Source organism: Oncorhynchus mykiss, chromosome 10 (genome assembly GCF_057628025.1).
Source record: "Oncorhynchus mykiss isolate SJ-2025 chromosome 10, ASM5762802v1, whole genome shotgun sequence".
NCBI classification, from domain to species: domain Eukaryota; kingdom Metazoa; phylum Chordata; class Actinopteri; order Salmoniformes; family Salmonidae; genus Oncorhynchus; species Oncorhynchus mykiss.
The window spans coordinates 54,718,405-54,744,063 of NC_143031.1; the positions used below are offsets into that span (position 1 = coordinate 54,718,405).

Genomic DNA, 25,659 nt, shown 5'->3' on the forward strand with positions numbered 1-25,659 from the left:
CAAAACAATCCAAGCAATGTTCGCACGGCCTATGCGCCCACAGAGGCGAAGCTGCTACTGCTGGCAGTCACTGAGGGGCAGAGTAGCCCAACAGCTTGTTTTGAACATTTACCAGACTTTTATGAGTGTTTACAACACAATCCATGAATTATATATATATTTTTAAATAAAAATGTTGTCACTTTTTTATCACAAGTTTTTTTGTTTTTTTTTGTGGACCAATCACAAGTGGGGCACGGCTGCTAATGCCCTAATGGGTGAGCCGCCGCTGACTGTGGGCCTACATTCAAATCGAATCAAATTGTATTTGTCACGCACCGAATACAACATGTGAAATGCTTACTTACTACAAACCCCTAACCAACAATGCAGCTCAAGAAATAGAGTTAAGAAAACATTACTAAATAAACTAAAGTCAAAAATATAATTAAGTCAAAAAGTAATACAAGAAAATGACAATAATGAGGCTATATACGGGGTACAAGTACTGAGTCAATGTGCGGGGGTACAGGTTAGGTGAGGTAATTTGTAAAGTGACTATGCATAGATAATAAACAGCGAGTAGCAGCAGTGTAAAAACAAAGTGTGTGTGTGGGTGGGGGGGTGCAATGTAAATAGTCCAGATGGCCTTTTGATTAATTGTTCAGCAGTCTGATGGTTTGGGGGTAGAAGCTGTTAAGGAGCCTTTTGGTCCTGGACTTGGTGCTCGGGCACCGCTTGCCGTGCGGTAGCAGAGAGAAAAGTTTATGATTTGTGTGACTGGAGTCTTTTGACAATTTTTTGGGCCTTCCTCTGATACCGCCTAGTATATATAGGTCCTGGATGTGAGGAAGTTTGCCCCCAGTGATATACTGGGCCGTACGCACTACCCTCTGTAGAGCCTTACAGTCAGATGCCGAGCAGTTGCCATACCAGGCGATGATGCAACCGGTCAGGATGCTCTCGATGGTGCAGCTGTAGAACTTTTTGAGGATCTGGGGACCCATGCCAAATCTTTTCAGTCTCCTGCTCTCTTCACAGCTGCCTTGGTGTGTTTGGAAAATGATAGTTCTTTGATGATGTGGACACCAAGGAACTTGAAACTCTCAACCTGTTCCACTTCAGCCCCATCGATGTTAATGGAGGCCTGTTCGGCCATCCTTTTCCTGAAGTCCACCAACAGCTCCTTACATTGTCATAGGCCTACAGTACAGAAACACCACTAGCCAAATGGTCTGTTGCCTGTGTTCAGTTGAAAAAATATTAGTTTGTATATTTTTCACTGACATCAAAAATGGTCTCCTGATATGGTTTAAGCATTGTTGTGGACTTAAAAAAAATATATATATTTTTTTAAGTGTGATTTTAAGAGTAAAATCTAGAAAAAAGTATTCACACTCCTTAAACTTTTACACATTTTGCTGTGTTACAGCCTGAATTTAAAATTAATTCAATTGAGATTTTGTGTCACTGGCCTACACACAATACCCCTAAATGTCAAAGTGGAATTATGTTTTTCTAAATTTTTACAAATTAATAAAAAATGTAGGGCTGAAATGTCTTTAGTCAGTAAGTATTCAATGGCAAACCCAAATAAGTTCAGGAGTAAAAATTAGCTGAACAAGGTCCCTCAGTTGAGCAGTGAATTTCAAACACAGATTCAACCACAAAGACCAGGGAGGATTTCCAATGCCAAGAGACCACCTAATGGTAGATGGTGTCACGATCGTTTAGAGATTGATTGGACCAAGGTGCAGCGTGGTAGGCGTACATTTTTCCTTTATTTAAATGACACCGAAAAAACAACAATATACAAAAAAACAAACATAAAGCTACATGCAGTGCAGAAAGCAACTGCACACAAACATTCAAGATCCCACAAACTAAAGGTGGAAAAAAGTCTGCCTAAGTATGATCCCCAATCAGAGACAACGATAGACCGCTGCCTCGGATTGGGAACCATACCCGGTCAACAAAGAAATAGAAAAAACTAGAATGCCCACCCAAATCACACCCCGACCTAACCAAATAGAGAAATTAAAAGGCTCTCTAAGGTCAGGGTGTGACAGATGGGTAAAAATACAAATAAAAAATACACTGAATATCCCATTGAACATGGTGAAGTTATTAATTACACTTTGGATGATGTATCAATATACCCAGCCACTACAAAGATACAGGCGTCCTTCCTAACTCAGTGGCTGGAGAGGAAGGAAAACGCTCAAGGATTTCACCATGAGGCTGAATGGTGACATTAAAACAGTTACATAGTTTAATGACTGTGATAGGTGAAAACTGAGGATGCATCAACAACATTGTAGTTACTCTACAATACTAACCTAAATGACAAAGTGAAAAGAAGGAAGCCTGTACAGAATACACATCATACAAAACATGCATCCTGTTTGCAATAAGGTACTTAAGTAAAACTGCAAAAATAATGTGTGTCACGTTCTGACCTTTATTTCCTTTGTTTTGTCTTTATTTAGTTTGGTCGGGGCATGAGTTGGGGTGGACAGTCTGTGTGTTTTTCTATGTTGGGGTTTTGAGTTTAGCCTAGTATGGTTCTCAATCAGAGGCAGGTGTCGTTAGTTGTCTCTGATTGAGAATCATACTTGTGTAGCCTGGGTTTCACTTTTGAGTTGTGGGTGTTTGTTGCCACACGGTACTGTTTCGGTTTTCGTTCATGTTCACATTTATTGTTTTGTATTTCATAGTGTTCAGTTTGTCTTAAAATAAATGTTATGGACACTTACCACGCAGCGCATTGGTCCTCCGATCCTTCTCGCTACTCCTCCTCAGAAGAGGAGGAAGAATGCCATTACAATGTGCCTAAGATATTAACTTAATGTCCTGAATACAAAACATTATGTTTGGGGAAAATCCAACATCACTCTTCATATTTTCAAGCATGGTTGTGGCTGTGTCAAGTTATGGATATGCTTGTCATCGGCAAGGTCTAGTGAGTTTTTTAGGATAAAAAGAAAAAGAATAGAGCAAAGCACAGGCAAAATCCTAGAGGAAAACCTGGCTCAGTCTGCTTTCCAACAGACACTGGGAGACAAATTCACCCTTCAGCAGGAAAATAACCAAAACACAAAGCCATACACTGGAGTTGCTTATCAAGACAACATTGAATGTTCCTGAGTGGCCTAGTTACAGGTTTTACTTAAATCAGCTTGAAAATCTATAGCAAGAGTTGAAAATGGCTGTCTAGGAACGATCAACAACCAAATTGATAGTGCTTGATAAAAATATATATATTGTACAATGCAGGTGTGCTAAGCTCTGAGAGACTCACAGCTGTAATCGCTCCCAAAGGTGATTCTAACATGTATTGACTCAGGGGCTGTGAACACTTACGTAAATTAGGCATTTCATTTTCAATCAATTTACAAAATTAAAAAAAAACATGTTTTCACTTTGTCTTCATGGATTATTCTATGTAGATGGGTGAAAAATAAGTGGAACAAGTCAAGGGGTATGAATACTTTCTGAAGGCACTGATAGGAAAGCATAGACCTTTTCAGACCTTTCCTTCACGGGTGGGCCATTTGGGAAATGTATACAACTTTTCAACTTTTCTCCAATACTATAGAGGCATTACCATGTCCATCAATTCTTGAATAGAAACCTAGTTCACACTCCCGATTTTGAAGTCAACACAGTCGCTACAGTCCCATTAGTTTTCTTTGTAGCCTCGTTTGAATGTTGCGGTTACGCACATTTGTACGGAATGGGGTGAGTTTACGTTAGTTATTTTCAGAAGCTTCTGCCTAGCATTACCTAGCTAGCTAAATAGCCAAATGCACATAAAACTGTCTATGTGGATTGACAACTACCTAGGTTAATGGAAAGTAATGTAAGGGCCACACCCACTGTGATGCTAGTAGCAATTCAATTATGTGTATTACTGAATGCTCAATTATGTGTATTACTGAATGCAATGTTTACCTCTCAGTAATGCTGCGTTTATATGGTACGAGGTTGATGGCAAACAATGTAATTGTTTTCAATGAGAGCATGACGGTAAATGCTGTTGAGTATTACTGAATGCTCAATTATGTGTATTACTGAATGCAATGTTTACCTCTCAGTAATGCTGCGTTTATATGGTACGAGGTTGATGGCAAACAATGTAATTGTTTTCAATGAGAGCATGACGGTAAATGCTGTTGAGGCTGGAGGTGAATGTCATTAGCCGCCACAGTAGATGACACTTGCCACCAGAGTTCAAATATTTCAACTTTTGGTGTGTGCCCTAGCTTTGTTTTCTACCGGATGTTGATTTGCAATGTTTATTTACTGAAATCACCATAGCAACTCATACCATTGTGCTGGCTTGCTTTTGCCATCACTCATTTTCTTGCTTTCTTGTCCTACTGGTATGACGTTTTTTGCGTCCCTTGTCTGAGCTCAGCATAAGACGTTGTTGATGTCTAAACATGATGTTGTTCTGTCTCTTTGGCCTTTCCAGTGGGAGTGTTGTGGAGCCTTTGGGGCAGACGACTGGAACTTGAACATCTACTTCAACTGCACTGATTCCAACCCAAGTCGCGAGAAGTGCGGAGTCCCCTTTTCATGCTGCACCAAAGACCCCGCAGTACGTGTTCTCTCACTTCACTGAACTATACCCACTATCTTCTGAAGTACAGACAGCTTTTATTGGAGTTGATCAGTCAGTACTTCAGTTATAAAATGCCCCATTCTAATGTCCAGCCACCAGCGTATTACATTAGTTCATACCAATACACTTGAATAGTAAAGTGGCCTGCGAACACACTTAGCAAAGTCAGTAGGTTAAAGCTCAATACCTTCCTAGTTGTTTCTCTCTGCCTAGTCAGAAGACATGTCGTAGTCTCTGTCAAACGCACTGGCTAGATTACAGTATTCAGATCGTAGTGTTTAGTCTTCTCAGAGGCTGCCGAACAGAATGTCCTATCTTAGCTCATGTCCCTTTTTAAGAGGTTAACGTCTCAGTGGCTAACTTCACGTCACCATAAATCATACTCATATGACACATACAAGGAGGGAAACAACTAGCCTGTGCCGCACAGAACTAACTCATACTACAGCCAAACGGCACACAAATAGGCTATATAACCCTAGCTGAACCTTGTTTGAAGATGTTTATGATGAAATCTCTTTTTTTAGCATGCAACAAGACCAGATGGCATATATCTTCAAATTACATTTCCTTGCCTACAAGCACGTGCAAAATCTAAGTCCTTGACATTGACATTATCCATGATATTAAAAATAAAATAATATATTAAAATTAAAAATAACTAATGGTTTGGCTTACTATACAGGTATACAGTGGGGCAAAAAAGTATTTAGTCAGCCACCAATTGTGCAAGTTCTCCCACTTAAAAAGATGAGAGCGGCCTGTAATGTTCATCATAGGTACACTTCAACTATGACAGACAAAATGAGAAGAAAAAAATCCAGAAAATCACATTGTAGGATTTTTTATGAATTTATTTCCAAATTATGGTGGAAAATAAGTATTTGGTCAATAACAAAAGTTTATCTGAATACTTTGTTATATACCCTTTGTTGGCAATGACAGAGGTCAAACGTTTTCTGTAAGTCTTCACAAGGTTTTCACACATTGTTGCTGGTATTTTGGCCCATTCCTCCATGCAGATCTCCTCTAGAGCAGTGATGTTTTGGGGCTGTTGATGGGCAACACGGACTTTCAACTCCCTCCAAAGATTTTCTATGGGGTTGAGATCTGGAGACTGGCTAGGCCACTCCAGGACCTTGAAATGCTTCTTACGAAGCCACTCGTTCGTTGCCCGGGCGGTGTGTTTGGGATCATTGTCATGCTGAAAGACCCAGCCACATTTCATCTTCAATGCCCTTGCTGATGGAAGGAGGTTTTCACTCAAAATCTCACCATACATGGCCCCATTCATTCTTTCCTTTACACAGATCAGTCGTCCTGGTCCCTTTGCAGAAAAACAGCCCCAAAGCATGATGTTTCCACCCCCATGCTTCACAGTAGGTATGGTGTTCTTTGGGTGCAACTCAGCATTCTTTGTCCTCCAAACATGACGAGTTGGGTTTTTACCAAAAAGTTATATTTTGGTTTCATCTGACCATATGACATTCTCCCAATCTTCTTCTGGATCATCCAAATGCTCTCTAGCAAACTTTAGACGTGCCTGGTCATGTACTGGCTTAAGCAGGGGGACACGTCTGGCACTGCAGGATTTGAGTCCCTGGCGGCGTAGTGTGTTACTGATGGTAGGCTTTGTTACATTGGTCCCAGCTCTCTGCAGGTCATTCACTAGGTCCCCCCATGTGGTTCTGGTTTTTTTGCTCACCGCTCTTGTGATCATTTTGACCCCACGGGGTGAGATCTTGCGTGGAGCCCCAGATCGAGGGAGATTATCAGTGGTCTTGTATGTCTTCCATTTCCTAATAATTGCTACCACAGCCGGGGCGGCAGCGTAGCCTAGTGGTTAGAGTGTTGGACTAGTAACCGAAAGGTTGCAAGTTCAAATCCCCGAGCTGACAAGGTACAAATCTGTCGTTCTAGGCCGTCGTTCCTAGGCCGTCATTGAAAATAAGAATTTGTTCTTAACTGACTTGCCTAGTAAAATAAAGGTAAAAAAAAAAAAAAAAAAAATTCTTCAAACCAAGCTGCTTACCTATTGCAGATTCAGTCTTCCCAGCCTGGTGCAGGTCTACAATTTTGTTTCTGGTGTCCTTCGACAGCTCTTTTGTCTTGGCCATAGTGGAGTTTGGAGTGTGACTGTTTGAGGTTGTGGACAGATGCCTTTTATACTGATAACAAGTTCAAACAGGTGCCATTAATACAGGTAACGAGTGGAGGACAGAGGAGCCTCTTAAAGAAGAAGTTACAGGTCTGTGAGAGACAGAAATCTTGCTTGTTTGTAGGTGACCAAATACTTTTTTTCCACCATAATTTGCAAATAAATTCATTAAAAATCATACAATGTGATTTTCTGGATTTTTTTTCTCTCATTTTGTCTGTCATAGTTGAAGTGTACCCTTATCTTTTTAAGTGGGAGAATTTGCACAAATGGTGGCCGACTAAATACTTTTTTGCCCCACTGTATATGCCTATATCAAGCTCATTAACAACCCCAGTTTTAGCAGCCTCTACATCCATTTCTATCTACTGTTTGCAAACTTGTCCCAGGTTTGGTTTTGAGTCAATTAGGCGAATGCTGTGAATATACCGTTTATAAATATCCTCTCGTTTATATTGTAGGAGGATGTCATTAACACCCAGTGTGGCTACGACATTCGAGCTAAAGCGGTGAGTTTAATCATTATTTTTGCAGAAAATATGTTATTTCCCAACAGTAACTTATTTGAGATTCCTGGAAATGCTGTGAAGTACTTAATCCAAGAGTCTTCACCTATATTCTAACTCGAAAGTTGCTGTTATTAGTGTTGAGCCGACACAGTTAGGCTGGTGCAATGCCTGAGTAGTAGAGGGGAAAACGTTCTTCAGAGACCCACTGTCTTGCCTCTTGGATCAAAATGAATAATATTACATGGAAAGGGGGGACTTGATCCTAGATCAGCACTCCTACTCCGAGACACTTGATACATACAGCCCCAGAATCCAACATTACGGCAGTCAGTTCACTTGGAAGCAAGCTCTGGGAGCTTTTTCCACAGCATGGGGATGGGTTGTTTCATCAAAAGGCAGCCCTCAAAATAAAACAGTGGAATTGCGAAATAGGAATCGTAGAAAACTGTTTCCCATTAGTCATTGGCAGGTTGGTTGAGCTAGATGAGGTAATTCTTACTGCACTCCACCCAAGTCTGTCACAACACTGGTCTCACAGTCCATCACCACTCTCCCAGCCCCCCATTTAACAACAGCTGGTTCCCTCAGTACTATGGGTTGCATGGAATTACTCATGGTGGAGAAATGTGCTTTGGGCCAAGTACCATGGGAGAGAGAGTAATGTAAGGAAGGGGTGTATTTATTTTCCAAACATTACCCTCAAACTGTGAAAAGCATACATTTGGAGACTGTTTTGATAAGATTCAGTTCAGGGAAGGTATTTTAACAAAAGGACATGGTGAACTGCAGGATGTTCATGGAATGGCCATTTGGTGAGATATAGTAAGCTCCAAGAGTATTGGGACAGTGACAAATGTTTTGTTGTTTTGGCTCTGTACTCCAGCACTTTGGATTTGAAATGATACAAACATCTTTGGATTGTCAGCTTAATTTGAGGGTATTTTTATTCATATCGGGGGAACCGTTTAAAAATTGCAGCACGATTTGTACATAGTCCACCCATTTTAGGGGGACCAAAAATTATTCTGACTAGGGCTGTTATGGTGACCGTATTACCGCCACACCGACGGCCATGAGTCATGATAGTCAAATTCCTCGTGACCGTTTAGTCACGGTAATTAGGCTTCTTCAAGCTCTGATGCTGTTGATGGTCATTAGTAGCCTACCAAGTTTGGTACTCAGCACTCTATTGTCCCTCTAATCACTCTGACATCAATGCAAATGTTATCGAATATCTAATCAAACACTTCACGAGAGCCCATGAGCTCATGCAACATTTCTATAGGCTATGCAATTACGTGAGAAAACAGAATGATGGCCTCTATTAAAAAGAGGAGGATCCCATCAGCTTTCTATAAGCTATGCCTACTATATTTATTTCTCAACTTTTCTAATATTAAGCACATTGCTTCTCTTTACAACAGGATGGCATGAAGATTAACAATGGGAATAGCATCCTCCATTCGCTATTTAAGTGCATAGATGACATGTATTTTTTCCTCCTGCCCCTGCTTCGAGACAGGTGCATGATAATGGTCCATTCTAAATAAATAAAAATTCACACATATATTACATTATATTACATTACATATATTATATTACATATTATATATTATTTAGTATATGTAAAGACAAGATTAAATCAAGAATAGTCTGATGGTTGACAATATTAGGCTATCACTTGTGAATTATATATTTGTTGCCGGGAAAATCAAAGCATTTTTTCAAATCATCATTACGGTCGCAGCCTTAGAATATAAAAAAAAAAATCTAAACATATAGCCCAACGTTTGCATCTGACCATGGAGAGCCCTCGGGGTTCTCTGTGGTGTAGTGGGTCGGGGCGTGACTAGGGGGGTTTCTAGGTATTGTATTTCTATGTTGGTGTGTGTGTATGGTTCCCAATTGGAGGCAGCTGTTAATCGTTACCTCTAAATGGGGATCATACTTAGTGTGTCCTTTTTCCCACCTGCTATGGGGGATATTGTTTTGTATGAGTGCCTATGTGCGCTACGTATTTCACGATCGTTATATCTTTGTTGTTTTGGAAGTTTCACTATCATTAAAATGTGGAACTCTACTCACGCTGTGCCTTGGTCCAATTATTCATATGACGGTCGTGACGGTATCAAAAATCAAGTGGCCAAATAACTTCGTAAAGTTAAGCACATTAATCTGATTTACAACAGGTGTAGAGCCCAACTGGCATACATATGCAGCGAGTGGGTATCAAGTTTGAGTTTCAATATAAATTTAACCATTAAAATACACATTTATAATAAAAGCATTACATGCATAATTGCATTTGCTGTCACTTTTGAGGGTGGTGTTTTCCTGCTAATGGAACATTTGCGCGTATAGCCTAATGCCATGGGTCATTGCTGAGCTTATAATGTGAAGAAATAGCCTAATAGTTTAGCAACATTTTAAGTTAAACGTTCTGATCTGTTGCGTCATTACTTTAAAAGTGTTTTTGATGCTAGTGGTTGTATTATGACATCCCACAACTGTCCCAGACTATGCTGGGAATATTTATTTCCCGCACAGAATAGGTCAACTTTTGTTCTATGGGGGATAGTAGAGTGTGCATTTGCTGTTTGTTAGGCCTACTTCTCTTGTTGATTGACAAAAATAAATGTGGACAGTTCTTCCAATATCTTCAATTTGCGCTTCGGAGTTAGATAAGGAGGACAGTTGCGTCCCCGATGTGTCTGTCTTCACTTGTATCCTGTGAGAAAGACCCGATCAAGTGACAGAGAGTGAGAGGTTCTTCGGCGCGCCCAGCTGGGAGAAGGGAATTATAATTATTATATTCAGCCCAAGGGCACAACAGCTGCTGGTCGCAAAAGGCATGGATTTTTTTAGGGGGCATTATGGCCACACAAAAAGAATGCCGCCGTGAAATCTGATACATTATCCAGTGCTTGTCAAATTTTAAAAGACTGATGAAGTGTGTACAGCCTGTGCAAAAAACAAAGCAGAGCTCATGCCTTTCAAATCATCATTAGAGTCGCATTATGCAGCCCTAGAATGTTTTAAAAATCTAAACACATAGCCCAAGGTTTGTTTCACAACTAAAGTTACATAAATAACTCTAAATTAAACATATAGGAGTACCTGTTTCTTTATTAACCTCTCAACACAGAATAGCCGCATGTGCGCACTCCCCCAAATAATTTGGAGAAAATATCATTTTTATTTTATTCAGCTATGTTCAATTGTGTTCTTCATACTATATAAAATCATCTAAAATAATGCCACGGAATTCAAAGCAAATCATGTCTGCTAAATGAACTAGTGTAGCCCACAGCCATATGGCATTGCCAGATAAGCCAGATAAGATAAAATAAGCCAGATAAGGACAACTCAGAGTATGCTATTCTGTTCTTCTGAAACACACTACATTTTCTTCATATCATGTTTCTTTAGACTGGTATAAAATAAATCATGGATTTATTGTGATGGTGTAGGCTATAGTACATGGATTTCTTATACTTTTTAAAGTGTAGATGTTCCTTAGGTCTGCATCAGTGGCTTGTAGGCTATGCATGAATGCCAGTAGATGTTAAATGTGTTAATTATCGGTCAATTACCATGAGACCGGCAGTTATTAGCTTGAAATTCACCGGCTAACACAATTTCATGACCGCCACAGCCCTAATTGTGCTTAAAGGAGTTTAAAGTAATCAAAAGTTGAATATTTGGTCTCCTATTCCTAGCACGCAATGATTACATCAAGCTTGTGGTCTAAACACTTGTTTATAAGAATATAATATGTTTCTTAACTCTTCTACATTAATGTGTATGCTACCATGATTACAGATAATCTTTAATGAATCGTGAATAATGATGAGTGAGACGCATATTTTTCATCAGTCTCACTCATCCTTATTCACATTTCAAAACAACAAATGTTGTGAAATGTGTCACTGTCTCAATACCTTTGGAGCTCACTGTATATGGCATGCAAGTCAGGGTGAAGTTGCCGCTACACGCTGATCTTTGGTCAGTTTTGCATTTAGGATTGGGGGAGGGGAAGCTGTTCCTAGATCTATATGTAGGAGAAACTTCACCCCATAGTGCCCGCGAAAACACTTGAGGTGACTAATAAGGTGGCTAACAAAAGCTGACATTTAACATCTAGGCTACTGAACCATGATTAACCTGATGTACAATTCACATAATAATATAACAATACTTTAAAGTAGCTATGCCATTTAGCAGACGCTGTTATCCAAAGCGACTTCTAGTATAGTAACTGTTTTTTGTAAATGTGGTGGTAGCATGATGCTCTAACCAACTGAGCTACACTTGATAACAGAGTAAATACCAATTAAATTATGGACTGTAAGATAAAAATGTTAGCATGAAAGGTCATTGTTTTGTTTTGTGTCGTATCTGCTGTGTTAGGACTCGGAGCAGATGACCTTTATCTACATCAAAGGCTGTGTGCCTCAGTTTGAGAAGTGGCTTCAAGACAACCTGACAGTGGTGGCAGGGATCTTCATAGGAATCGCTTTACTACAGGTTGGGAACACATAAGCCCCAAATACACCGGAGTATGAACCCTAGTTTTACCTGTCTGCTTTCAGTGCATTTTTGGTTTTAAAGCTAAAGCCTGGGATTTGAGAAGCTGTTCAATGGTAATTTCAATTCTTGATATTTTACACATTGATATAGCTCACTGTATATGTATAATTTATAAATGCCTCATGAGTTTAGCACAACTGTTTGTCTTCACCATAATCCAAAATATAAGGGACGGAAATCAATCCAAAGCTGCGTTATGGAGCACTTGACATATTCAGATAATTTCCAATAGAGCTGACATCTGCCATGTTTACCTTGGATGCGATCTCCACGTATGCGGTAACATTGGCTTTAAAAAGGTACATTGTTCGACAACGTTCTATGGGTTGAATCCCCTCCAAGGTTTCATTATTCCATTGTTTACAAACACGAAGAATGTGAACTAATATGGTTGAAACTATCATGTAGATGTCATGGACTGTCAGACCTTGCATCTAGAGTGCTGTCTATGAATTTGAGAGGGGTTACATTTCCCGACCCCCATCCCTCAGATGTATAATAAAACAAATAGCGGGCACCCCTTTTGTTGTTTTTTCAAATCCCAGAATGTAGCTTTAAGGGGCTGTACTTTCAACATTGTCTCTGACATTTTCTCTGATATGTCGCGGGAATGGACTGTAACTTGAAATAGCCAGGTTTTTTTTATTTGATAGTGGTGTCAATGATCAATTTCTTAAGATGTCTTGAAACATTGTTTATCTCTGCTTTTTATGTTCATAGCTGACTATGCTTGTGCATATGGTTGTGGACTTTACTTGCTACTATTTTTTATTTTACCTTTATTTAACTAGGCAAGTCAGTTAAGAACAAATTATTATTTACAATAAAGGCCTAGGAACAGTGGATTAACTGCCTTGTTCAGGGTCAGAACGACAGATTTTTACCATGTCAGCTCAGGGATTCGATCTAGCAACCTTTCGGTTACTGGTCCAAAGCGCTGACCACTAGGCTACCTGCCGCCCAAAATGATACTAAATGATGACTTAGGCTATTGTCTGAGAATAGAATTTAGACATTAAAAAAACTGTATTGCTGATCATAAAACTGACCATGAAACACTGAAATCAACTAGATCTATCACCACAGTAGCGATGTCTCACCTAATCTTTGTGCCCTTTTTCAGATTTTTGGGATCTGTTTAGCACAGAATCTAGTGAGCGACATTGAAGTAGTGAGAGAGAGTTGGTAAGAACCACAATTGATTATTTAAAAACGTATATACTTATTTTTTTTTTTACTTCCATGTTCAAGGAAAACTCCACCCCAAAACTATATTTTGGTATTTGTTTCATTAGTCCATTGATGATTTATTCCCCAAAATGTTTTGCATGTCAGCAATCAAGTTTGTATGTATATGTATGTATATGTAACTATACTAACTAGCTAATATGTAACTTTAAAAATAAGAAATCTGGCCTGTATGATGCATTTTGAATCATATGATGCTGCAGAGTTCTGTATTTTGAACGTTACATATTTTGGGGGTGGAGTTTTCCTTTAAACCAACAAAATAAGTCTGGTTTCAGTATAGTTATGCCCACCTGGTGGTCATAGCCAGTACTAAGGGATTAAATTCTGTTGACCTTTTGTTGAATCACTCTGCATAGAGATGATGTATTGAAAAAACATTTAAATACAACCAGGATTATAAACCCAGGATTTGGTGAGTGCACTTTTCATTTATTTTCACTTTCCTTTCTTTCCCCGTCACACATCAGTTTGTTTACCTGAAACACCTCAAGCAAACTAAAGGTTGTAACGAAGGTAAGCCCCTTTACGCTTGTTCTACAATCGTTCTAGACTCCAGAATCTTTTTAATCTCATCTATTAAAGACCATGGAACCAATAAAACTATAGTTGATAAATAACAGTGAAAGAAGTCCTCCCTGCTACCACTGTATTCTCTTGATTGAAATATATGTCCTTAAGATTAACTACCATACTTTGACCTACATCTTTCATCCATACATTTAAATGAAATATTTTAATCCATACATTTAAATGAAATATTGATTTGATTTCGTATCTCCCATGCAGATCTCTTGAGTTTTGCCACCTTCTAAAGGGAGACGATCAGGACACTTGAGAAATGTACAAAATGAAGAGTCTCGCTGCTTCCTTTATGCTCTGTATATAATACTTTTGTAAGAATTTGTTTTTAAATGTCTCACTGATGCAGTGTCAAACACTGCCTGGAAGGGTCATGTACAAAGCCATATGTATACATATGTGTATATAAGGGAGCCAGACATATGTATCTATATGGCTCTGGTCATGTACAGTATAGAGCTGAGGTCGTTCTGTAAATGCGCTGCATGCCTATTCATAGGGCATTCGTTCTCCTTACCTGTATTCTTTATTGTTATAATGTCTGATGTATTGTACAGTATAAGTCAGATTCCCAGTATGGAGTGAATTGGCTGGGTAGCACTTTGCACACTGTTATAAAGCCTGCATAGCTGTAGCAGTAACATGTATTGTAATGTCATGCTATACTGTGTGAAGTGTCACAAATTGGTTTAGGGTCCCTAAACCATTTTGTGACACTTCACACAGTATAGCATGACATTACAATATCATGCAGCAGTTTGGGATCTTTAGTAAGTTACATTTAAATTAATGACTGTGTTTTGTGATGTCGTTGGTCAAAAAGTGACATGATGAACTATCATTAGGTAATGTGCTTGGTGTCATGTCATGGCAGAATTCATCTATGCTTCATGAAGTTTGAGTCTCGTAATTAAGTGTTCCAGTTTCTAAAGAGGGAACAAGATTTAAAGAGAATTAGTGTTACTAATACCACACACATCCTGTCTATTGACTAGCAATAACTTCAAGAACCATGAACTAACTCAATTTCAGCCACAAGTGTTGTATTTCATTGTTGTGTTCAATTTATAACAGTTGCCCCATAAAGGTGAGGTATCAAAACCCAACTAGGTTCTTTACTGAATTTTGATTGCCTTTTAGCTGTTCCTGATTTATTTCTCTGTTTTGTCAGAATTTTTTCAACAGAAGAATCCCATGAGGCAAAAATTTGGCAAATGTCGTCTTAATGGCATCATTTTGTGGTTGTATGGTTGAGACTTCATAATTCCAGATGCAACAGAACGGTCTCTGTTACAGTATAACCAGGCGATGACATCAAGAGGTCATGGGAAAGAGTAATATTTTGGTTGTTATTTGGTCAGATTAAGAGCGTTTAGGCCAGTAACTGAAAGGCCACTGGTTCGAATCCTGAGCCGACTAGGTGAAAAGTATAACCCTAACTGCTCTTCTAAATTGCTCTGGGTAAGAGTGTCTGCTAAATTAATACATTTTAAATAAAAAGACAATAACAAAACTTACTTATGAAACCTGACCATGTCATCAAAATGACATTGCAACCAGTTTTGCCTGCTTGGATGAGACTTCGCTGATGTTCACCCACCTAATGTTCCTGGCAGGCACACAGCACATCACCAGCTGGTTCGCTTTCTGGAAGCAGACGACATTTGCATTCTCACCAGCAGATTTTAAGAGGGAACTGAGATATTTGTATTACATCTATGTGAGACCACATTGTATTGATTGAAGTAGGGTTGTGGTCAAAACCATTTAAATTTAGAATGACATGACTTACAATTCAAGATTTTTAAAAGTGCTATTTTGAATTTCAATAAACTTTCTGAATTGAAATGGAGGTGACCACAACCATGTATTGAAGTGACCTCTGATTTGATCTCAAATCTAGATCCTCAAAAGACGTGCAAAAGCTACATTAGACGCTGTGGCCCTTATTTCCTAAGGCAATATTTTCATTAGAGTAAAAAACAGTAGATTGGTAATAATGGCTGGAATGGAATAAATGGAATGGTATCAAACACATTTAATGCCATTCCATTCACTCCATTCCAGCCATTATGAGCCGTCCTACCCTCAGCAGCCTCCACTGGTGCACACTAAGTAAATCTGGCCCTATTTGGGGTATAGAGTAAGAATATCACATATTCTGTAAAAACTGACTTTTTGATTTTCTTGGGGATTGCATGTAGGTTGTACTTTTCACAGCGCCATCTCACAAAACACAAAAACAAACATTTTCCCTGTGCCATAGGTGTGATCATGATGTTCTGTACTTTCATGTCATATGTGTTTTAAATCATGTAAATAACTGGATAGTGAGAAGTTGTAAATATGTCAAAATAAATGTATGCTGCTTTGTATTAAAGTGGGTCTGGTAGGTGATTCATTCATGTATTTGTGTAAAAGTGTAACATGTTTGTTGACAAGTTGACCATTAACCACCGGCCAATTCATCATTATTTAAAAAAATTAAATTAAAAAATATGGAAATGTAAGAAGAGAATGGACATCGGCCTATAAGATTGATTCAGCTTACTATTGTGCTGCTTTGGAACTGTATTTGATCCAGATCCATCAAATAAGGGCCCTCAGTCTATCCGAAAGGCCAACTTTAGTGGCTTTAAGGAGCAGTTCTCTCTGTGGGTCTAACCCTGGAAAAGTTCTGGAAAACGGTTAAAGACCTGGAGAATAAACCCTCCTCCTCACACCTGCCCATGTTACTTAAAGTTGATGATGTGGTTGTTACTGACAAGAAGCACATGGCTGAGCTCTTTAATCACCACTTCATTAAGTCAGGATTCCTATTTGACTCAGCCATGTCTTCTTGCCCGTCCAACATTTCCTCATCTCCTACCCCTTCTAATGCGACTAGCCCCGATGCTCCTCCCTTTTTTTCCTCTACCCGCAACAAAGTTTCTCCCTGCAGGCGGTCACTGAGTCCAAGGTGCTAAAGGAGCTCCTTAAACTTGACCCCCAAAAAACATTTGGGTCAGATGGTTTAGACCCTTTCTACTTTAAGGTTGCCTATCATCGCCAAGCCTGTCTCTGACCTTTTTTAACCTGTCTCCTCTCTGGGGAGGTTTCCATTGATTTGAAGGCAACCACGGGTTTGTCCTTTATTTAAAGGGGGAGATCAAGCTAATCATAAATGTTATAGGCGTATTTCTATTTTGCCATGTTTATGAAAAGTGTTGTAAAAACGTGTCAATAATCAAATGACTGGCTTTCTTGATTCTCTTTGCGATGCAATCTGGTACCCGCTCAGGTTATGGATGTGTCACTGCAACCTTAAAGGTCCTCAATGATGACACCATTGTCCTTGATTCTAAGCAATGTTGTGCTGCTATTTTTATTGACTTGGCCAAAGCTTTTGATACAGTAGACCATTTAATTCTTATGGGCCAGGCTAAGGAGTATTGGTGTCTCTGAGGGGGTCTTTGGCCTGGTTTGCTAACTACCTCTCTTACAGAGTGGTGTAATAAAGTCAGAACATCTGCTCTCTCAGCCACTGCCTGTCACCAAGGGTGAACCCCCAAGGCTCAATCCTAGGACCCACACGCTTCTCAATTTACATCAACAACATAGCTCAGGCAGTAGGAAGCTTTCATCCATTTCAATGCAGATGATACAGTCTTACTCAGCTGGCCCCTCCACGGATTTTGTGTTACATGCTCTACAACAAAGCTTTTTTTAGTGTCCAACAAGCTTTCTCTGCCCTTAACCTTGTTCTGAACACCTCCAAAACAAAGGTAATGTGGAATAATGCCCATCGTCCCACAGGTGTTATTACTACCTCTGAGGGTTTAGAGCTTGAAGTAGTCACCTCATACAAGTACTTGGGAGTATGGCTAGACGGTACACTGTCCTTCTCTCAGCACATATCAAATCTGCAGGCTAAAGTTAAATGTAGACTTGGTTTCCTGTATCGTAATGCCTCCTTTTTCACCCCAGCTGCCAAACTAACCCTTATTCAGATTACCCTAACATGCTAGATTACGGAGATGTAATTTATAGATTGGCAGGTAAGGGTGCTCTCGAGTGGCTAGATGTGCTTTACCATTCTGCCATCAGATTTGCCACCAATGTTCCTTATAGGACACATCACTGCACTCTATACTCCTCTGTAGACTGGTTATCTCTGTATACCCGTCGCAAGACCCACTGGTTGATGCTTATTTACAAAACCCTCTTAGGCCTCACTCCCCCCTATCTGAGATATCTGCTGCAACCCTCATCCTCCACAAACAACACGCGTTCTGCCAGTCACATTCTGTTAAAGGTCCCCAAAACACACATCACTGGGTTGCTCGTCTTTTTTAGTTCACTGCAGCTAGAGACTAGAATTAGCTGCAACAAACACTCAAACTGGACAGTTTTATCTCAATCTCTTAATTCAAAGACTCAATCATGGACTCTCTTACTGACAGTTGTGGATGCTTTGCGTGATGTATTGTTGTCTCTACCTTCTTGCCCTTTGTGCTGTTGTCTGTGCCCAATAATGTTTGTACCCTGTTTTGTGCTGCTACCATGTTGTGCTGCTGCCATGTTGTGTTTCTACCATACTGTGTTGTAATGTGTTGCTGCCATGTTATGATATTGTCTTAGGTCTCTCTTTATGTAGTGTTGTATTGTCTCTCTTGTCGTGATGTGTGTCTTGTCCTATATTTTTATAGATTTATTTTTAATCCCTGCCTTATTTACAATGATGGCCTTCCCCGCAGGAGTTCTTTTGGGAAGGCCGTCATTGTAAATAAGAATTTGTTCTTAACTGACTTGCCTATTTAAATAAATCAATAAAATTAACCATTTCATCTCAGGTATCATCAAAAGCCTTTTCCTGCTAAATGTCTCTAGCTGCAGGTAAATTAGTGACAGTACACAAACTACATGGGTGAGGTAACCATCCAGTGATAATTGACTCAGCCAGGGCCGATTCCAGGCATAAGTGACATCAGGCACAAGTGACATCGCCGTAACTCAGTCTCAACTTACTATTGAGAGTAACAATAGTAGAATGCACCAGGTGCAATTTCGAAATGTGGTTGTGCAGAAGCAGTTTTTCTGTTGTTCTTTCAGTCGCTGGCAGTCACTCAATTAGCCATGTCAGCTAACAAATTTTAGATTGGTAGTTAATCTAGCCAGCTACCTAAACTTGTAGTAATCATGGCCGAATACCGACTGGGCATGCAGGGCACGTGCCCAGGGGCCCTGACCTCTAGGGGTCCCCCATTGATTTTGATTGTGATTCCTCACTCAGATAATATTAGCATGGCATAAGTCATTACAAAATGTGTAGAATGACAGGAAATGTGCTTTAAAACTGCACCCAGACTTATCTCTCTTCTTATCTTCCAAATCTTAAAACAGGAGTGGCCTACGTTATACGCGTTTCTTCCAGCCCTGCTCTAGCACACCTGATTCTATTAATTAGCTGCTCATCTTCACATTGATTAGCCAAATTATGTGTGTTAAAGCAGGGCTGGAAAGAAAAGCCTACTGGGGCTGCCCAGTATCTCCAGGAGGATGTTTTTAATTTGGATAATAATACATAATAATACATAATTTGCTTATGATAAAATAACATGTAAAAAAGTTCATTAAAATAATTAAATCAAAGCATACTTGTGATGTGCTTAACAGGAGAGTATACATAACACGTTATTGTGCTGTATGGTTTCATTGGGATTACAAAACAAATGCACTAAAACAATGTTCCTCCTTTATCAGAGGCCCGCCCGGGAAGGCCTTTGTTAGAGTGGTTGAGCTCTGGTTTGGGAAATTTTGTTCAATGCGATGCATGACCTGCATGTGAGAAAATACAAACACCATGTCCAGACATGGTGTTTGTATTTTCTCACATGCAGGTCATGCATCGCATTGAACATCGCATTGAACCACTTTATTTTGAGCATCGCATTGAACCACTTTATTTTGATTTAAAGGGATAATTCATCCCTAAAGAAAAAGCACTTACATGGTGTCTTTTTAGATACTTGCCTTTCTAAACAATTCATAAATATGATCCACACAAGTATAGCTATTGATTTGCCTCCATGATGAGCTGGACAAACAATGTGCCCATCTCTATCTCTGTAGGACTTAGTATCTGGGGTGGGAATAAAATGAGGGTTTACGCAGACTGATTTACAAACAATATAATGCATGAATATGAGTTAATGTGATCCACTAACCTGGTGTGCAGGACAGAAGGGAGATGAAATCCTTATCTCTGTGCTACCTCCTGATAAGAGTAATTCTCTAACCCCAGGCACTATGTCACTTACCAAAACAGACCATTCCTTGACTGAAACAACGAACATGCAAATCGTCTGTAGGCTCTCTATTTAAATAAAAAACAGTGAATTGTTTACAAACATTTTTGAAACACAAAATGAAAATGCAAGGATTGGTTTTGTTGCTCAAGGCCTCGCAGTTCAAGTGTGTGAATATGTTGTTGATGGGGAAGATTTCAGGTTTAGGGTTGTCACGTCCTGACCTTAGTTCCTTTTTTATGTCTCTATTTTAGTTTGGTCAGGGCGTGAGTTGGGGTGGGCATTCTATGTGTTGTTCTATGTTTTCTATGTGTTTGGCCTGGTATGGTTCCCAATCAGAGGCAGCTGGCAATCGGTGTCTCTGATTGAGAACCATACTTAGGTAGCCTGTTTTCCCACTATGGGTTGTGGGTAGTTATTTTCTGTTTAGTGTTTTTGTTGCACCTTACAGAACTGTTCGTTTGTCGGTTTGTTGTTTTTGTTCAGTATTCATCTTTATTAAAATTATTATGAATACGTACCACGCTGCACTTTGGTCCGATCCTTCCTACTCCTTCTCAGAATAGGAGGAAAACCGTTACAGAACTACCCACCACCAAAGGACCAAGCAGCGTGGTGAAAGGGACTCCTGGACAGGTGAGCAGCGCTATCTGGAGTATGAGACAACCTGGGAGTAGATAGGGAGGTGGTCGGTCGACCCAGGGAGAGTGCCGAAGCCCGCCTGGGATTATCTAGAACGGTGCGAGGAGGGATACTGGAGAATGGAGTTGGTGACACAAACAAGGCAGCGAAACAGCAAAAACATTTTTTTGGGGGGGGGAGGGGGCACACGGGGAGATTGGCGGAGTCAGGCGATAGACCTGAGCCAACTCCCGTGCTTACCGGAAGAAGCGCAGTACTGGTCAGGCACCGTGTTATGCGGTCAAGCGCACGGTTTCGCCAGTACGCGCTCATAGCTCGGTGCGCTATAGGCCATTCCCCCGCAAGTGCCATGCGAGAGTGGGCATCCAGCCAGGGCGTATTGTGCCGGCTCAGCGTGTTTGGGCTCCGGTACGCCGTTTCGGCCCAGGGAATCCTGCGCCGGCGCTGCGTGCTGTGTCTCCGGGCGCTGGGAGAATGCAGTGCGCCCTATGCCTGCGCTAAGGGAGAGATGCGAGTGGTATGCACCAGATCTCCAGTGCTCACCCACAGCCCGGTTCAACCTGTGCCTGCACCGTTACAAGGGTAGTTTTTCTTTTAGTGGACAATGATGTTTCCCAGCTCTCAGCTGTGACATGACGATCACAAAGACGCTGTCCGACAAGTACTGCTCCTCATGTTTAGAGAATGCTTGCACATCTCCTGCAAGAACACACTAAAATTCAGTCACAGAGGAGACAAACCTTTGACTACTGAACATATAGATAGATACCTAGTCCTTCACCCCTCTGCTCAGCTTGTTGTCATCATCAAACTTCACGTTATTATTGAACAGGGCCAGGTGCTTCCTACCAGACTCATGAGAATACATCTGATAGTGCAAAGCAATGACAGATGCAAAGGTTATTTACGCCTCGATCACACCTACAAAATGGAACACAGCATCATCTGGATATGTGTTCAGCAAAAGTTTAACATTCACCTTCTGCTACCATTTCTGTCAAGCCGTCTATGCATACAATTTGATGCATACGTTTTATGTATCCTGCTTTACAAGTGGTGCTATAACCACTGTGTAATAAAATTGTAGGACAAACCGCAATAACTGTGTATGGTTTGTTTACACTGTAGGACTATCCTTTCAAGGCAAGATTATATATACTGTATTTATTTTTTATGACTTTAAAGTAACTCAAATGATTGTTTTCTGTAAATACAGTACCCCCAGCGCTTCATATGTAAGCTCATTGGTCTAATAGGATATAAGCAAAGAGACTGGCAACTATTTTGGGGCGGTAAAGTGGTCCATGATGATTACCATGATGCGGTAAAGTGGTCAATCAAACTCAACCAAAACAATGGAATTGGCATGGAATCGCGTGGGGGATAGGGCCTTGTGGGAAAGATCCCGAGTCTCCTCATTGCCCCCCAGCAAAATTTGCCTCCATTTTAGTGTATTTCACACTATATTGAGGTAAAAAGCATTTTTGAGGTACAAGCATTTCACTACACTCGCACTAACATCTGCTAACCATGTGTATGTGACAAATAAAATTTGATTTGAAAAAAAAATTGGGGTATAATGCTTGTATGGATGTCAACCCTGTAACAATAATGCTTGTACGAACTCGAACCCAGGAGCAGAGAAACCAAGCCCTCTTCCAGGTCCTGCGGCAACTTGAGATGAGACGTTGAGCGGATGGAACTGCCACTTCAATCTCCGGATCTGGAAACAGAGGAGGCTGGTATCCGTACAAAACCTGGAATGGTGACAGGCCGGTGGAGGAACACTGGATAGTGTTGTGTGCGTACTCCACCCAGGGAAGATGCTGTGGCGGGGTTGGCGGACACACAGCACCGTAAGGCGGTCTCCAGATCCTGGTTCACCCACTCCGTTTGACCGTTGGACTGAGGGTGATAGCCTGAAGACAAACTGGCTGATGACCCCAGAAGAGTACAGAATGCCCTCCAGAATCTGTAGGCAAACTGGGGGCCTGCTGAATGAATGAATGAAACATGCTGAATGCAAAACCCCAAAACCGCTTGACTCTGCTGTGCCGTGGCCAGTTGACCACCGCTTCTACCTTTTGGGAGTCCATCCATACACAGCCCTGAGACACGATGTACCCCAGGAAGGAGATCTGAGGAACGCAAAACTCACTTTTCGTCCTTCACAAACAAGTGGATGTGTTCAACCACGGACTTGGAGAAGATCAGGCTTGTCATCCCCAGCCGGGGAAACAGGAGAATCGGAAGCCTCCAGACGAGCAGGGCCAGAAAGCTGTGGAGAGCGTTGATGGCAGGTGGACTGTCATGAAGGATTCCATCCCAGAACTCTTCCTGAGGGCCTGTCAATTTGAGGATTATGGATAGAAAGCCAAGGATGTCCAAGAACCAGGGGAAGCGCAGGAGAGTACACCAAATATAACTGGATAAACTCGACATGATAATACAGAACTTGTAGCTGAATAGGCCTGGTGAGTTGCTTCACCTTCCCAGAACCTAAGAGTTGACCATCCAGCGCAGTGACCGACAACGTAATGCTCAGCTTAGTGAGAGGCAGCCCCTGTTGGTCCAGAAAACAGCCGGTAGCCCCATGTCTATAAAAGCAGGAATGTCCAACTGCCCATTGTCCCACCGCAGGTTGGCCGGAAGCAAGGTGCGTACCATTTCGGCAGCTGGAGACTGTATCTGACTCGCCAGTATTCTCCCAACTACTGACAAGTTATCCCGTTTCCCGTCAGCTTGGGACAGAAGGCACTGAAATGTCCAGACTGTTCACAGTAAAGACAACGTTGCTCGTTAATGCTGTGCCTTCTCTCCAGAGCTGAAAGTCTGGTGCATCCCAATTGCGTCGGCTCCTCTGAAGGATATGAAGGAGAACAAGAGCCGAATTGAGAACTCTGATGACAAGCAGACGCAGCATAAGGCAGTGGAACAAATGACGATATGACTCTCAGTGGGACCCAAAACACTGGAAACAATTCGTAACCCATCCGTCCTCTCATGACGATGTTCCTGACGCCGGTTGTCAATCCGGATGGCCAGAACGATAAGCTCATCCAGAGTGTCGGGGTTGTCCTGGAAATCCAGTGCATCCTTGAGAACCTCGCTGAGTCCGTTCAGAAAGGCTGAGTGAAGTGCCTCTGTATTCCATCCGCTCTCAGCGGGAAGCATCCGAAAGTAAATGGCGCAATCAGTTACACTACGGCTGCTCTGCCAAAGCGCTTTGAGTCTTTGAGCAGCGTTCCTGCCACTGATGGGGTGATCAAAAACCCTCTTCATCTCCTGGGTGAAGCTTTTCCAATTAAAACACGTCTCATTGCTGCTCCCATATGGCCTTGGCCCAGGCCAGAGCTCGTCCTAAGAGAAAGAAGATGACTTATGCCACTCTGGAACACACGGTAGGAAACGTTGATGCCTGCAGCTCGAAGGCCAGCGAACATTGGAGCAGGAACCCACGACACCTCCCAGGATGCCCCTCATAGCGCTCCAGTGCCGGGAAATGAGGCTCCAGAAGGGAGGAAGGAAACAACAATCAAATAAAACAGAAACTGTGACAAACCCCAACCAGTGGCAATAAAAATACAAATAAACTTTGTGGGATGAATGCCAGCAAAGCCACTACACAACACAACACTAAACAATACATTAATTGCGCTATATAAGTGACAAACAGTGCCCACAAACTGTTGGGGCCTACATAAAGCTGTCCCAACAGGAGTCTGAACATCTTACCACTTGTCACATTGGTATGAATGAGTCGGGAGATAGGTGCAGGAATAGTTTTTTTTATTACACCCAAATTATGGCGTGTTGTGTAAAGGCACGGGGAAGAAGACCAAACAAACACTATACAAAACACAGGGTAGAAACCCAAACAAAAGAGCGAGGAGTTCCCTCAAATATATAACAAGTGCACAATGATTGACACACGGGACGAGACCCGTAATCATCTGCGCAATCCACAATGGCACGAAAGCCAAAACACAGCACAGGTACTCACACGCACCAACGGACATTGTAACAATAATTGACAGGACAATGGTGAACCAAGGACACACTTATACAATTTGTAATCACTGGGAATAGGGGCCAGGTGTGCGTAATGAAAGTTCCAGAGGGATCCGTAACACCACTGCTACACCTGGTTATCAGCGGAGCCTTGTCTGGCAGCGAAACAGTTCATTCAGCCTCATTTACTGCCTTTAAAAAAAACATAGCTTATATGGCTGACTTGCTTAAACAAATGTGGTTTCTAATGACAATTGAGATGTACAAACTATGGCATAAGGGCACGACAAGTGGATAAGAGGCAATCCGTAATTTTGATTAAGACATTAATGAGCGAGCTCGGACGGACAAAGTCAATATAACTATTTGTTTTGCACTTTTGAAATGTACAGCGACAGAATTCAGAACATGGGCCGTTCTTAATGTATTCTCCTTGTACACTAAGTCAGAACCGTAGGATAAATAAACAGGGCACATAAGCAGACAATGAAAGCTCTTACAATGATTGATGATTACATTTCTCTAAAGCAGGATATAGGCTACGTGTGCACCTCCAAGTCAGAACAGTAGACTAAATTAAGAGGTGTAAATAGACCAAATTATTAGGGTGAGGCACATGGGCTACTAACATCTTACTATACAAAATACACTTACTATTACTTTCATAGCTTCAGTATACATATCTCCCTGGCATATTGCATAATTTATGCAGCAGCCTACAATACATTTTTGGACTCACCTTGTTGTGCTGTGCTCACTTGAACTAGGTGGCGTGGCGGTCCTTTGTGGGCAAATTTTGTCATCAAAGTCGACTTGTCGACTTGATTCATGATGATAACTGATAGCTAAGATTTTCAAAGTATGATGTTGACATGATCAGTCCAATCAACGTGATTTGACATCATGTTATCTGTGGCCAATGACCTTGAGCCTTCTTGGATGGGCACTTCTAATGTAACTCTAGGGCAGCACCCAAGGGGCTAGAATTTTCTAGCTCTACACTTGGACTTGGCTGTGACGTAGTGT

The 25,659-nt window shown here is 41.0% G+C and overlaps 1 protein-coding gene and 1 pseudogene across 3 annotated transcripts in view; one reads left to right on the top strand and one right to left on the bottom strand.

The window, feature by feature from the left end:
* The window catches only part of LOC110534273 (tetraspanin-5), a 38,600-nt gene extending 22,527 nt beyond the window's left edge, over positions 1-16,073 (top strand). For 2 of the 3 annotated variants that reach the window (XM_021619035.3, XM_090187134.1), the window contains 6 exons: positions 4,457-4,582; positions 7,226-7,273; positions 11,684-11,800; positions 12,987-13,048; positions 13,582-13,627; positions 13,901-16,073. In XM_021619035.3, the coding sequence (XP_021474710.1) occupies positions 4,457-4,582; positions 7,226-7,273; positions 11,684-11,800; positions 12,987-13,048; positions 13,582-13,594 (366 nt within the window). In that variant the 3' untranslated portion in view covers positions 13,595-13,627; positions 13,901-16,073. Of the gene's footprint in view, positions 1-4,456; positions 4,583-7,225; positions 7,274-11,683; positions 11,801-12,986; positions 13,053-13,581; positions 13,628-13,900 lie in introns of those variants that run through there. The other variant, XM_090187132.1, reaches the window with a different exon arrangement.
* Positions 16,074-19,693: 3,620 nt separating this feature from the next.
* On the bottom strand, positions 19,694-23,796 carry LOC149980075 (uncharacterized; annotated as a pseudogene).
* Between the last annotated feature and the right edge of the window lie 1,863 nt (positions 23,797-25,659).